The sequence below is a fragment of the Labrus mixtus genome, chromosome 3, assembly GCF_963584025.1.
Source record: "Labrus mixtus chromosome 3, fLabMix1.1, whole genome shotgun sequence".
Classification (NCBI taxonomy): domain Eukaryota; kingdom Metazoa; phylum Chordata; class Actinopteri; order Labriformes; family Labridae; genus Labrus; species Labrus mixtus.
In genome coordinates, this window is record NC_083614.1 from 12,878,708 (window position 1) to 12,894,315 (window position 15,608).

General features: G+C 43.5%; 2 protein-coding genes across 11 annotated transcripts in view; one reads left to right on the forward strand and one right to left on the reverse strand.

Annotated features, from left to right (window-relative positions):
• The window catches only part of bloc1s2 (biogenesis of lysosomal organelles complex-1, subunit 2), a 287,967-nt gene that overhangs the window by 202,245 nt on the left and 70,114 nt on the right, over positions 1-15,608 (forward strand). The window lies entirely within an intron of this gene.
• Positions 1-15,608, reverse strand: part of dab1a (DAB adaptor protein 1a) — a 109,899-nt gene that overhangs the window by 10,231 nt on the left and 84,060 nt on the right. For 4 of the 10 annotated variants that reach the window (XM_061031871.1, XM_061031863.1, XM_061031854.1 and 1 more), the window contains exons 6-13: positions 15,043-15,162; positions 14,620-14,658; positions 14,188-14,250; positions 12,823-12,876; positions 5,963-6,121; positions 3,126-3,188; positions 2,938-3,034; positions 641-1,044 (exon numbers count right to left, since the gene is read on the reverse strand). In XM_061031871.1, coding sequence (XP_060887854.1) covers positions 641-1,044; positions 2,938-3,034; positions 3,126-3,188; positions 5,963-6,121; positions 12,823-12,876; positions 14,188-14,250; positions 14,620-14,658; positions 15,043-15,162 — 999 coding nt within the window. The remainder of the gene's footprint in view (positions 1-640; positions 1,045-2,937; positions 3,035-3,125; positions 3,189-5,962; positions 6,122-12,822; positions 12,877-14,187; positions 14,251-14,619; positions 14,659-15,042; positions 15,163-15,608) is intronic. The other 6 variants (XM_061031912.1, XM_061031889.1, XM_061031897.1 and 3 more) reach the window with 6 other exon arrangements.

A 15,608-nucleotide genomic window follows, 5' to 3' on the forward strand; every position in this document is an offset into this window, starting at 1 on the left:
GAGAAGTCAGAAGACTAGAAAAGTGCTATATAAGCTCAAGTCCATTTACAATTTTCCATTCCTAAATTTACATGGGTGTAACTCCGTCTGACTGCTGTGTGTCTACAACAAAGCAGAGATGAGTTTCAGACCAGAACTGGGTCAGTAGGTTCTCTTAAAAGTCTCAGTTTTAGATGTTTTAAATGTTCAAGTTGGGCTGCTAAATGCAAAAGGTTTGTTTATTTAAAAAAAATAACGTACTTTGCTTCAGTCTTTTGCCACAAGTCATGTTGCCCACACTTTCTTGGAGGTCAGATACCAGAGTTGTTCTCTCTCCCTTTATACCCTGACATCTCTTTAATGTTCACTATCATATAAAGGCAACTATTTCCCCTCCATTATGTCTTGATACATTTGAGAGCATATGTGCAGTAGGGAGAGAACACACAGCAAATACAGACAACATAACCTAACACACAAACAGCTGCAGGAAGTGACTGTAGAAATGACAATGGAGTGTGTTTGACAGTTTTGTATGTCCTGCAGTATGTTGGGTTCTAATCAACACAGATTATCAGGGATTAGCTGCTGAGTTATTTTAATAAACACAACGTAGAAAACAGTAGATTTCATCTGGATTCTGAGTTCTTGATCGACTCACCTTGAACATCTCCTTGCCCATCTTCCTCGCTCTCTCCCCGTGCTGCGGACTCGACGACGCGGAGGGGGAGGGGGCTGAGGCGCTGGCTCCAGAAGCTAAATGGCTCTCGCCAACCGGAGTCACAGTGGGGACCGGGGTCAGCGCCTGGAACATGGCGGCGGGCAGTGTGCCCACAGGTTGGGCGGGGAGGTAGGCTGTGGGGGGGAAGGCTCCCGCCGCCATGGCCGCCCACTGTTGCTGGGTGGCGGGGAAGATGTTGGCCTGGCCCCAGATCAGAGGCTGACCGCCTGGCAGGACCTGGGCCACTGGACCAAGAGGAGACTGGACCCCAAAGGCCAGCGGCGTCTGAGCGGCAAACTGCTGGGACCAGTGTCCAGGGGGGACGGCCCCCATCGTCACATAACCTGGTGGTGACAGGGTGAAGAGTTTGAGGTCAAAGATAAAATATAAACGTAGAGGAGATGATTAAAATCCCCCACCGTGTGTCTGCTTTCTTCTACTCTGCGTTTGGATAATAAAGCCATGCATCAGCAGAGAGAGCTGTCCTACTTCTGCCTGCAGATAATGTGCTGCTGTCTCTTAATGGTCATGGTGAACTCTCATAATTACCTCCAGAATGAGGCAGAGTCATTATGAAACGACAGAGCTCTACACACACTCATTAAAACCTGTGAAACTCATCAGCAGGATCTGTTTCTATTACACACTGACTGCTCTCCTCATTCTGCACGCCTGTTGTTACCTGCAGCAGAAGAAACCAACATTTAACCCCCGCCGCCCTGCTACTCTGACATGTCAGAGAGGGACAAGGGGAGGAACAGAGGGAGGGAGAGGGTACAGTTGTTCTGACTCTAATAATTTCCTCACAGGTCAATGCAACGTTCTGCTACCATATTTCATCAGTCCATCCAAAAACTCAGCTGGTTTCAGGCCCATCATCTGACAATGACAAAGCCTCTTGGAGCGACTGATGAAACAAGCTGTTATTCGTAATAACCAGTGTAAGAGTTCCTTCTCCTTGTGCTTTTCATCATATAAAGTCCAACTGGCGACTTCACACCGGAGAACAGACTTGGAGTCAAAGGGGTGATGTCTACAACCAGATTCTTTTCTGCACTTAAATTCAGATGTCTGTTGATAGGATTAATTAAAGACTATATCTTCATAGATAGACAATACCTTTAACCTTCTTTACAAAGACATTTTTGCTACATAAAACCAATTCCTGCAGAAAAAAACAAGAGGCCACAGCTACTCAGACTGCAAACAGAAACAAGAATATCCTCTTAGTGCTATGGCACTTACATAAAATTTCCAGAAAACGTCCTGACATTTTTAGGGTGAGCTGCATGTGTGAACCCAAACAGCCACATTTTTTGTTCTGCCTTTATCTGAAATTTTCCTGCCAGCCCCTTTTACGCAATTTTTCCGCAATAAGTCAAGGTGAGCCGATGAGTGAGTGAACCGAGCAGGAAATCTTCACTAAAATTCAAGTGGGTGCTGTGCAAGACCGTAGACTGCATGCACGTGACTGGTGTAATATCAGTGCAAAGAATGAAACTGATTCATTATGTTTTCTTTTGCCAGTTTGTTCTTCTCCGTTATTTTGTTGCTGTGTCCTCCACTTTTAAGTTGTCCTTTTTATGTTATGTCTTTCCCCCCGGAGCCTCCCCACACCTCCTGTGCACCAGTGATAGTCGCCCACTGTGATAATAATTCATAATTCTTGAGCAGTCTGCCTGAAATGTTCTAGAAGTTTTCAAGAGTGCAAGTGTGAAAATGGCTTTTGACTTCCAAAAACTAAAATCCGGCAGCAAGGAAACATATTTGTACTGATACTATGTTTGTTGTTGTTGAACTGGTATCAGAGGCGTATTGTATCGGTATTGGCAGACACTCCAATCTACTAATCAGAGTGGACAGTGGGAAGGAGGAATTGATATCAGAACGTCTAAAGAGGGAGGTTCAGGAGAGTAAATAGGGAAACTAAAACAAACATGCGTCTATAGAAGACTATAACCATCTCAGTGATTTTTATTTCTATTCACTGGCTGCAAAAGTCCCCACGGACATCTCTATCTGAGGCTGCAAGCTAATGATGGAGTTCATATTCAACACACAACCAATACCACCTTTTGTTCCCTTCATCTACATTTCTATTCTGTCCGTCATTTTATCTTGCCCTCCTTTCTTGTCTCTCCTCTGCCCTCTGCCTCTGAATATCTCCTCCTGCTGTGTTTGTTTCCCCTCCGCCTGTAGCTGTGTTGTATTTAAGCAGAGAGTGAACAAGGAGCTACCTGAGGGCACAGACGCAGGGTTGAAGGGAGCGAACAGTTCTGTCGGAGGCTGCAGGCCCAGCGAGGGGTCCAGGGTGTTGGCTGGAGAGGCGGGGGTCTGTGCAGGGTGTGATGGGAGGAAAACATCAGTGGGGACACAGTTTGTAGGGTGAAAACGATAAGAGTGTGTACGTATGAGAGCTGCTCACCGACGGAGAGGTGATGTCAGGCGGCGTCGACATGTCTCCAAAAATCTCTAACTGGTTGAGATTCTGAGGGAAGAGAAAGAAAACCCTTCAAGTCAGTTTAAACAACAACACGGTCATAGCTCTGCATAGTGTGGTGTAGGTTACGTTTAGATGCAGCATGCATCACAGTCTGCATGCAGCATGACAATAACCTGAAGTGTTCCTACCTGAGCACTGAGGCTGCACACAGAGGAAGAGGAGGGGACAGCGGGGGGAGGAGAGATGGATAATGAGATGAAATGATTATGATGACATACCTACCAAGATTTATACAGCCTGTCATCTGCAGCATATACAGAGCAGAGTTACTCCATGTCTTTTATTTCTAAACCTTTTTTCCTTATACGTCCACTTTTATATCTACCGGGCATGAATCATGGAGAACCAGAACTAATAATTGCCATGATAACAGAATGCTAAATCCTTATTTTTGGAGTAAAGGAACAATCTTCATAAGTAAAAACACCCTCTGTTAAATCTCAAAAAGGATAATGGGGTCACACCTACGCCGTCTACTATCAGGTCCCCATCTTGGTTGATTATATCTGGACCAGTCTACATTCTGTTTACTGTGGCTCTAACGTCTGTTTATATATAACAACTGAGTGGATCTGAGAAGAGTCGTGTTCAGCGCTGATAAGGGGGGAAACACACCGTGTAGATGTGTGTTGAAAAGGCTGACTGTAGCTGTTTTTAAAGATGCACTGAATTTGACATTTCTAGAAAATGTCTAGAAACGTTCTAGACAATTTTCAGGAAGGCTGACATTCCCCAGGTTGGGTCAGATATCTCAGGGAAAATTCTGGATATGTAGATTACTACTGATCAAGTTTGATCCATAGGGGTTTGGGTTCGTCATTTTGGATTCTAAAAAGCAGGAGAAGTTGCCTCAGATGACGTAACTTTGAACGAGCATCTTTAGATGTTTCTCTGTCGCTGCTGACTTGAAGGGGGATGAGCAACTTACAGCAGTACATTTTAAATTGAAGGGAAACTTCTTTAAAAAAACAAAAAAAAAACATGGTAATAAGCCAACTGGACTAAATCGCCAAAAGTTACATCCATTATCATTCGCACAGTTGGGGCTCCTGAGGAAAAGGTGGACACTTCCCATTATTTAGGTTTCACTTGTCCCTCTCAGATCTGTGTTTGTGCTGCTGTAACAGCCGAATCTGCCCTCTGGAGATCATAACGCTTCTTCTTACAGTAGCTTATTTTATAAAGATGATTCCACCAGCTGCTCTGTGAGCAGACAGCCACACCCCCTAGCATCATTACTGTAGCAGTGTGTTCCTGTGGACAGTCATTACTGCTCCCTGTGGTAGCGAGTGTGTGATGTGCCTCAGAGGGAGCAGATATCAAACACAGCAGCCGTTCTATTTGATCTGAATTTGTTCTGTTTCCTTTCACAGTCTCCCCATGATCCTCCTCTTTAGTATCTCATCTTTTCTTGCACATTAATAATATCTTCAGGCCGGTGGCAAGTGAACGAATCTCTATTTTTAGTCGTAAAGGAATTTAAGCCTTGAATACATGGACAGAGATTAGCATAAATCATGGATGTGGATAATTTCTTTGGAGATAATGAATGTTCTTAGAATATCTCCCCTCTTTTAGGTCACATATGGACCACAGCATTCTTTTACATCTATCAGAAAATGGATCTGTGGGTATTCTGTTCTGAAGATGGCTGTGTTAGGGGATTCTTTTTTTTTTTTTTTTACACAGAGGGGAGGGGGAGAGGAGGCTGGAATGTGGACTAATGTTTCTGCAGAGCTGCAGATTAAAATCAACTCAACACAACTATAACCTCCGTCTCCAAGATACGGTGCATCCACATGATAACAGGATGTCTGTGGGATTAACTCATAAAAACACATTTTCAGAAACACTGTCTTTACACTGAGATTAAAGTCATGTGGCCTGTTGCACCAGCTGTGTTCAAATGATGTCTAAAGTTGGTGTAAAGTCCACACTAAACCCTACTTACTTTGAAACTAGATGTGACCTGGCTTCATATTTAAAAGTTGATGGTTTTAAAAACATTATGCGGCCATGAGTGTCGTATTCTTTCATGATGACAGTAACTCAATAACTCTCTCTTCATGGGCACAAAGACAGTTGAGCTCATCTTGACCCTAAAGATGTTGTAAATGTACTCTGCTTTCTAGCTTTTAGTACATTTGAATCATATATATTACAAAACTGGTCAGATTTCTTGTTTTTTTTTCGTTCTTGGTTTTAGTTACAGCAGTTATGCTTTTGGCCAGTAGAGGCTTTCTGTCCACTTGTAAAGAAATCTTTATATTTGTGCTTGCCTGTGGCAGCAGTACAGGAGTTATGTTGCTGTAACTATCAGAGTGTTATAAATGCCTCCTCATTAATATACTCCAAGCAGCTGGACTCTGCAGGTGAAATGACCGCCGCTGTCGGACCCCCTCCCCCTTCACGCTCTGTGACGGAAAATCTGACCTTTACGTCCACTCAGACCTCAGAGCTCCTCCGATGTTTTTCTCTCCCTCTCTTACACTTTCTGCAGGTGTGAAGGCACAGTTGCGCTCACACACTCTGCCTGCTTCTTGTTATGCACCACGGTTACATGTTTTATTCATAAATGGCAGGGGTCAAGATTTGGGAGTAGACTTTGGACTACTGAGGAACAAACGTGCTGCGGCATAGATAAAAACAGGAGACAGGAGGTAACCTTTAGGACGTAGAATGGAGCCGGTAAACCCTCCGTGCTTCTCTCTGAACCATGACGGCCCGGTGCCGTGTTATTCATACGTACAGAGCCTTACCTGAGTCACCTCGTGTAGGTCTAAGTCTATCAGATCTGCCACTGCCTGTTGCTGCTGCTGCTGCTGAGGCTCAGTGTGCTCTGGCTGGAGGGGCTGATGATGAAAATGATGGTGTTGTTGATGATGAGGATGGTGGTGGTTTTTTTTTTGATGTCCGTTCTGCAATCACAACCCCGGTGTTAGATGACAGGTGGGATGAAATGTGCTCACACAATCACAGCGAGGATGAGTCAGAAAGGAATGAGGCTTTTAAAGGAGGAAAAAGAAAGCTATGCGGGTTGTATAATCACAAAGCACACGCTCACTCACACACAGAAAGAGTTTCTTTTTTCGGAGCAGAGTAAAGATTTAAAAAGGTTTAAAGATCATCCCTACCTTTAGTCTAAAGTGCAGAGTTTTAAACCCTCCTTGTGTTTCTGTAAAGCCGACTCCCCTGTGTCAGGAAGCTCAGCGAGAGACCGAGGAGCTGCACTATCTAACATGCTCGATGTCAGGGCAAGGGAGGAGGAGTAGTTATATGATATATTGAAGGAAAAATGTTTCTTTTCTTTTAGTTCCCTCAGCAGCTTCACAAGCTTGATCTCCATAAATGAAACTAAAATATAACACTTCATCATCTGTAACAAATTCAGGGGAAAGAAAAGAGAAAATCGCTCGCGTAGATATGGACAGGGAACGAGGGACTTCTACAAGGCGGTGGCGCAAAATAGTATTAGAGTACAAGAGGCTGAAGTACCAAATTGTTATTGGAAATCAATTAGCTCATCATGCCTCATTTCCCATCATGCTTTGACCGAACCTTTGTGCTGGACCGAATGACTGGTTTGTTAAGCTCGATGTTTTTGTTAGGAAGCGCATGGTTACTCTGGTTAGTTTTGTTAATGTCAACATGTAGAGGGGATTCTTTTATGCAGTTATGAAGTTAGAGGTCAGTTTGTCTTTTTGTTTTTAAACCATAACTGTGTGGATGTTGCATTTAAGGACCACAGATGTATCTGGCCATTGAATGTAAACAAAGAATAAAGGAATATTTCCCTTCACTGCGGCTGTCAAGCTGCTACATTTAAGTCAAAGCCAAAAAGAAAAGATTAGAGTTCAACTCTCTGCCCATTGAAGAAATAGATCCCCAGAGTTAACCGGTTTCTCACATTCCTCTCAGGGGTTTTCTGATATTATGACAAGTACTGCAGATGTTTCCCCAGCTGTGGCACAGAGACATAATCTGCTGATTGGTTTGGCAAAGCAACAGTAGCTGCTGCACTAGAAAATTACTGAGTTTTTCTTTGGATGGAGACGGAAGTGCAGACATCATTAGCTGATTATGAGGAACAATAACAGCTCACCTGGTGCTCACCACTTCTGGAAATGATTGTAATTTCTCTACTGGATGTTTGTCATAAAGGTTCATTAAACATGGAAATTCTATGTTGAAATACTGCTTCTCTGACAACAACGCAGCAGCCAGTATGTCCTCCTCCTAAGTTTTGATTCTGGTCCTGAATGTATTTGTTTTGACCAGAGAAGGTAAGACATCCCGACACAGCCGTAATCCAGACCTCTTGGTTTGCCAGTTGTTGTGGAAAACCAACAGGTGTTGCAGCGATTAAAGTGGGCAAGCTCCTCTCTCCAATCTTCTGAATTTGACTGCAGTACCAATTTCAAATGCTACATACGTACAACCCTACAACCATTAAACGTGTACTGTTCTCCTCGCTTACAAACACAACCTGCTGCTGCGACTGCTGCAAATTCCTCCATCTTTCTTCCCTCTATTTCTCCCTCTGACCATCTCTCTCTCTCTCTCTCCCTCTCTCTCTCCCTACCAATTATCCCTCTGTACCCGTTACACACTCTCACCTTCTCCTTGGCAGGCCCTTTATCTCTATCAGTGCAGCCTCCACCTATCAATTAACCATCTCCAGGGAAACAGTAATTACCTGCGCACATGTGTTCTGCATACAGTCACTGCAGCCCCTTTAATTAATGCTACCTCACTGATTCCCCACCGTCTGACTGATCGCTCTAAAAACACTGCCACACACTGTGAAACACACACACATTTTTGCACCTTAAGGTCCCTTACATCTCATATATCAAGGTCTTTGAAAGCCATGCAGAGGTGATGTGTTCGGTGGCACTATTCTACACTGGACTGCGTGTTTACAGGCCAGGACTCGGCATGATTAAAGTGGCTCAAAGTGTGTTTGTTTTATTGATTTGTCTCCTTTAAGAAGGTGACAGAGTAAACAACAGACAGGAGGTCGCTCCTCTGTCGATGGTATCGTTTCAGAATCAGGTGTAGTGTAAATACTCGCAGTAATGATCTCATCTAATCGGCTGTCAGTCTTTCAGCTGAGGAGACTCTTCCTCAGATTGTACAAAGTTAGTTTACAATAAACAGTCAGAAAAATGCTGAGGGCCGTTTTCACTCTGTGAAGTCACACAAACATAATGATGATGTGTTTATGTTAACTGAACAGAAAGAATGAAAAACATCCATCAGCTCTTCAATTATTGACACTGACCAAATAACTCTGCACTTTTTATTCTCCATTCAACATTAATGCTGTTAACTTTGTTGTCTAATTTATATAAAACAACCACAGTCTGTTATTGTTAACATCGCCCAGCTATACGAGTGCAGGTCTCTGTCAGTATGAAGTTGTTTGACTTGTTAATAATAGACCACGTCTTGTAGAGCTGTGTTTTATGTCATTGCTGCTGGTCATTACATTGGTCCTTATAACACACAAAACATCTGACAAATCTCAGTATATACATCCTGGAAATAACCAAAGTCCTAAACTTTATGAGTCAATAGATTTGTATGTCTTGATTGTTTTTTGTAGTACAGATGCTGATTTTCTCCACAATGTTTACGTAGATGTCCGTCCACTGTAACTCTGTTTGTTTGGTTGGATCTGTCACAAGTATGTTTTTTCTTAAGTATTCCTTGTGATTATCGTCAAGTGTATTGGGACCATTGACACTTTGATTGGGTTAATTCATTGAATTGCTAATTGTTTATAAATTTAAGATAGTTACCCACAATGTTGCTCAGATCAGTAATAAAGCTGACCTATAACTAACTTGAACTACCTGTTTGGACTATAAAGCGCCTCAGTAATTAGCAGCCTGATTAACTTGGTGTTAATGTGGATTTTATTCTCATTGTGCTGCAAGAACAAATTGCTTTGGTTGGTCTCTCCAGAATTCACAAACACATCTCCTGCTTCAGTGTGAAGAATGGCTTTTTATACAAGATATTAAAAAGGTTCTAAGTATGGTGTTAAATCTGTACTTTTTTAATATTTATAGTTTTTATTATACACTTTCTAATAATAATTATGATGCCATTTTATTAAACTTTTTTGACACATGAAGTCTCAGGCTTTGTTTTAAAATGCTCCATGGATAAAACTTATTTTCTGCCACATGTAAAACACTGTAGCTTCACAAACAACCTGTTTCTCATTGATCCTGTTGAAATCAACAGTTTGATGTGATGCAGTATTTTCACTTAGCAGACCTGCTGACTCATCACTGACCAACTGAAGGACAACATGCTTTAAAGGCTGAACACAGAAAGGAAAAACAGCCCTCTCAGACTTCTGTGTGCGGACCAAAATCCAAGCAAATCATCACCTCATTTTACACGCGGAGGCTGAATTCTAACTAACTGCCTTGGTATGACCTGACATAAGGAGAATTTGCTGATTTGCTGATAATTAATGGGATTAAAGGATGCTAAAATAACCACATCATAATGCAGATTTGTAAAACGTCTCAATTCATCCTTTGTCGAATCTGATAGGACACAAAGACAACTTCTAAAATGTTTGTTTATTAAATGGATGTTTTTATCAATTACCTCTGAGGCCCCCTGAGGACTGTCAACACTGACCGACTTTAAAGGTCCCATATTATGCTTTTTCTGGTTTTATATGCTCTTTAGTGTGTTTTCCATGTGTCCTGTCCATGTTTAGGCACATCTATTTGCAAAAAGTCCGCGGAAACACGGCTTCTCCTACGTCCTCCTGTTAGCTGTAGCATTAGCTGCATGTAACGCTCGGTTCTAGCCCCCCTCGATAAACATTTGTCAGTGCGGCGTCATTGTCAGTGTGAGATCACTGATCTAAGCCCATTGGCTCGTTGTGGCAAGCCCTGCAGCTCATGTTGAAATTTCCGAGAAGCGTGCTGAGCAACTGACCAATAACGACAGAGCGGATCGGCAGACCAATCAGAGCAGACTTGGCCCACGTGGGGTCTAACAGTGTGGGCTCAGCAGAGCATAGCTGACGGACTCAGAGCGTAGAGGGAGCAAGGAGGAGCAGTACATGAAAACAGACACTTTTTTCGAACTTTAGCTATTGTGAACATACAAAAGTAGATACATAGATTAAATATACAAACCCCAAAAAGGGCATAATATTTTAAGACATAAAGACACGCTAAGCTATTTGAAATTCAACTCTCGCCCGTGAGCTTCATGTCATTGAGTTTATGGTGCTTTTTTGGTCTAAACTCAGCCTTAGTCATGGTTTGTCTTTAAACCACATAAACGTATCTTGAAATTACAATAAAGCAGTTTGATACGGAGTCAATTTGAACATTTCTATAGCTCTGGATCATGTACTCCCCCTGTGACTGGCTGGGAAGCAGATACAGACTAGAATTTGCTTTATTTAAACCCGTATGGACGACGGGGCCAAGTGGTTGCACAACAACAAGGGAGAAATATTGGATTTGTTCACTTTGAGACACCTGCCAACACAAAGGCAATCCAAAACGCAGCATGTGTTCAGGCCTGGGTGAGGGGAGAACAGGAATACGATGGTGCCTGTAAGCTTCTTACCAAAGCTGGGGATAATGTGCAGCCAGAAAACTGCGAGACTGATTCCAAGCAACCAGAATTCATAGAGAGGGACTGTGACTGCCAGGAGAGAGGTGGAGGAGTCTAGTGTTAGCGCTTTAGGGATAAAAGAGCGACTGCAGGGGGAGCACACAGAGCTGCAGGGCTCTGCACAGACTGACTGGATACTGAGCTATACAACACACAGGACAGCAGCCGGGTTACTGTGTGTGTGGGGATTTTAGCAGATTAAATCAGGCAGGAATATAACTAGCATCTTTATGGGCAGATAAAAGAGCAGCTGAGTTATAGTGCAGCCTGACAGCGGCCAAGGTCATCTTTCATTATAACCACCGCTGGTGTGAGCCAATAACAGGACCTTAAACCCACACGCATGCACACACACTTTTACACACGCACGGTATAGATTTTTTTCTGCAAATACTCATGGACTTGTACGCATGAACCATATGAAAAACTGATCAACATCCTGAGATATAGATTCAAATATGAGCCCATGCACATTTACGGTAACACGTATCATTTGTATCCATGACAGGAAACACATTTCATTCCAGGAGAAGGTCATGCAGGTCTGTTCTGGTTCTGCAAACCACAGCCATGCTTCATGAAGCGAGCAAACACAACACACACACACACACACACACACACAGTTTGTTCACACACAGTATCCCGGTAAACCACAAGGAGCAGCAGGCAGCACGGAGCACAGGGGAAGATCTGCAGCCACCACAGTCACAGCACGAGCACGAGTCTCAGCAAACCTCTCAGAGGGAGAAAACATATCAAGATTGAATATCAGGAAGTAGAATGAGTGCAACATTCAACATATACACCCAGCAGCCATTTTCATGTGATGTCACACTCTGGATGGCAAACTCAATGGCTGTTATAACGTCATGCTGCTGTGCTCAAGGCAAATGATATTAATTTAAGAATTTGATATATCACTTTTCAGCAACAGAACGATAGTGAAAACAATGCAGGATGAGATGTCTTCAGTGAAGTCCATAATTACTTTTTTGTTTGACAAGGTCTTTTCCTTCTACCAGTACGTTTTTTAATATTTCAGTAGTTTCACTTTGTTGGCTCTTTGTGATCTAAATAAATAATTGGTTACCTTTGTAGCTTGTTTATTTCTGGTTCTGAGTCATCTCCTTTCAGCAGAATGTGAAGGTTACTGGGCTGGATTTGTGTGTTGGAAGAGTTTTAAGCAGAAGCTTTTTGCAGAACAGTCCGTGAGGAGAGCAAAATGACCAGAAAGTAATCGCCCAATAATGCGATCCCTAAACCCATCTGCAATCATCGAAGAACGATTTAGCCTTAAAAAAAAATCCAAACAGCTATCTGCATGCAAGTTCAGTTGTAATCCCCCCTTATACCATGTTCTTAACACCAACTTCGGGCAGGGGGTGCGGGGGAGACTGCTAGCTCTGATCAGCACACCTCACCCATGGTCTGCTTCCAAAAGTCAGAATTTATTCACGTGTAAGCGTCCATTCTTTTTCATGGACAGGATGGAAGTATTGGAAGTGGTGTTTGAACATTTTCTCTTCTGAAGAATGTGAAACCTATCTGCTGTCTAATGGGTTATCAATAAGTCTATGTTGTATTTCTATGAACTATGGCCCAGTGTTTCTCCTGATTGACTAAATTCATTCACTCTTCAGTTGCTGATCTCTCTTTGAAATGCCTTGTTGTTGAAATGTGCGATATAAATAAACTTGCCTTGCCTTGCTGATCAATGGAGAAATACTGAAATAACCATAGCTGGTGATTGTTTATATGATAGGCAAACCCAAAGCACAGCAGCACAACATTATAATGGAATCTGACCTTCACACCCGGAGTTTGACGCCAGAGAAATAATGGCTGCCATGTGAACATCGTGAGTTAAAGGAGCACATGGGATGGGACAGCTGAGAGGTTTGTCTGAGAGGGGGAGGCAGCAGGCTGAGGGGTCACGGGCAAACACTCGGTCACTCACTGGGTGTCGCTTTGGGACGTCATAGACCCCCTCCTTCTGCTGAGAGGTGGGAACCTGCAGCCGCCCAGAACAGCCGAGAGAGCTCAGTTTTAATCACAGCATGATACACGTCACTGTGTCAGCACTGACACACACTAAAACCTGGCTCTATACCTACATAATCAATCACTGCTGTGTGTGTGTGTGTGTGTGTGTGTGTGTGTGTGTGAGGATCAGAATTAAAATCTTTGGAGTGAGAGCTCATCTATGAGGCTGATCAGTCGATCTGAGGTGTTGCTCTCTCTCTCTCTCTCTCTCTCGCTCTCTCTCTCTCTCTCTCTCTCTCTAATAAAGGATGGATAAGGCTGCTTATCACGGCACAGACATGTAATAACTCACGTGTCACACACATGGAGACATGTAATATTTCTGTATCACCCCGGCCGATGATCACTGATACGTGTGACTCCTGTAGGTTTTTTTTTTTCTCTCTCCTGTTTTAAATGAAGTTTTGTTCTCTCCCTCGGCTGAACTAATCAAACTGTGTGTACAATAAGAAAACAGCTCTGATGAAGAATATCTTTCCAGCACAGCCTGTGTCATTCTTCCTCCTCCTCTCAATGCCTTTTCACTTCTTTCACATGTTTATTTCCAGAAGCTGCCATCTTTATTCATACATCAGTTCCTCTGTGGCTGGAGGCTGGCTCTGGCTCACGTTCTATAAGTGTGTGTGTGTGTGTGTGTGTGTGTGTGTGTGTGTGTGTGTGTGTGTGTGTGTGTGTGTGTGTGTGTGTGTGTGTGTTTCTGTTTGTGTATGTTTGTGCACGCGCCAGCAGCACTCCGTTTATTTTCAATCCATTTTATTTAAAGATCAAACGAGAGGCTGGTGATTAATCTTTCTTCCCCCCTCGCTTTCTTTCATCTCCTCGGGAAAAAAGAGGGGAGGGGAGTAGTGAGAAAAGGAGGAGGGGTCTGCCTTCCACACAGCCCAGGAATAACCTCCACATCCCCCTGTACACCCTGCCCCCTCCTCATCCCCCTGGAGGTCTAACCTCCCCCTTGGAGGAGCACACCCAGAGTAAGCACTCTCTGGGGTCGCTCTAGCTGTAGCTTTCAGGCCTCTCTGGAGTGCCGCCTGGTTCTTTCCTCTCATTCTGACCGCCTTTTATTTCCTCTATCTACATTTTAATGAGTTAAGAAGAGAAGCCATTAATTTTATGAGCGGGCCACAATATACTTATCCCATTAAAGAGTGATGTAGCTGCCTCCTAGTGCCAAGCTAATGGAAGATTAAATCTCTTTACTTTTAACACTTTCAGCAGCTTCTGTTGTTCCATATGAGAAATAAAACGGAGACACAAGCAGATGAAGCAAGCTTGTGGGTACCTGATAAATGCTCTCTTCTGATTGGTCACGGATGGGCTCGTGTCCCGCCTCAAACACAATGTACTACGATTTCAGCAGCGTAAGGAGGAGAGGAAAACAAGAAGCAGGAAGATGAAGAAACTGAGAGAAAAGAGGTGAAACTGCAGAGAAGGTTAGTGAAACAGCATTGTCAAAAGTTCTCATCAAACAGAAGTTAAAGAACAGATCTCACTGAAACATGGGGAGGAGTTTAACAACATGCACCTCACCTTTCAGACATGCACACATATCCTCGACCTTTAATCACACACATCTGACCGTCTCCTGCAGACATCCAAGCCTCCATATTTCTTTTTTTTTCTCCCCACACTATAACCAAACAGGGACTGCTTCCACACAGCACACACAGAAAGGAGCAAGCTGCAGCAGTGATGTGATTGGTCAGGAAGTTACCTGGTAGACCGGGTCCTCCAGATCCTCCTCCAGTATTGTCTGCAGACGAGCGGCGGCAGGAAGGAGAGGCAGAGATCAGAGGGGAGAAGAAGAGGCGGAGAGTTAAGCCGGTGGAGGAGCCGGAGTAGGCGGTAAGCTCAGCGAGACACAGCAGCTTCCCAGCATTCACAAAATCATTTAACAATCATCAGAGAAAGAAAAAGAGGAATTAAATAGAGGAGGAGGAGGAGGAGGAGGCAGAGCAGAGGAAGGTGAAATCAGCACAATGGGCAGATGAAGCCTCTGATGAGACTTGAGAGCAGCCGCTTGGCGTGTCAAACTGCTTGCTTTCATGTCGTCTCAAGTCTTACTTGACTTGTCGGTCAAGAGTGTCTGTGATGACACTCTTGGAGGATGATTAAGTATAATGACAGGTGAGTGTACCTGGTAGACCGCCTGCTCACACTGCTTGTCTTTCTGAGCTTTTTTCTCCATCTCTTCCCTCTGCTTTATCTCATAGATGAGCTGGAACAGGTCCCGCAGGTCCAGGATCACAGGCTCCGCCTACACAGACAAAGTAAACCTCATATTAACACTTAAAAAAACACACATTTACAGACCCCAACTCAACGTATTGGACCATAGACTGTAAATATCAATGGACGAAGCCTAAGTGTCGTCACCCATCTGTTCACCCATCAGGGGGCTCCAGAGGCTCATCGGGGGCAGCCACCATGCTGGTAATGCTGTCTTAGCCAAACAGAACGACCAGCTGAAAGCTGAAACTGAGGCAGGTTTTAAGACAAACCGTTAAATCCTGCCCGCCTGCTCTCGGGTCAGATACTCGCCTAACTATGCATAACTCGTATCGTTCATAAAACGGTTGCGTTACAAAAAGATCTTCCTGTACGGTGTGTCCATAAGGACAATAACTAATCAGGTCAACATTGTTTTTGTTCCAGGCTGTAAACATGTTAATTATTCTGTAAAAACGGTCATTTTTGGCTGTG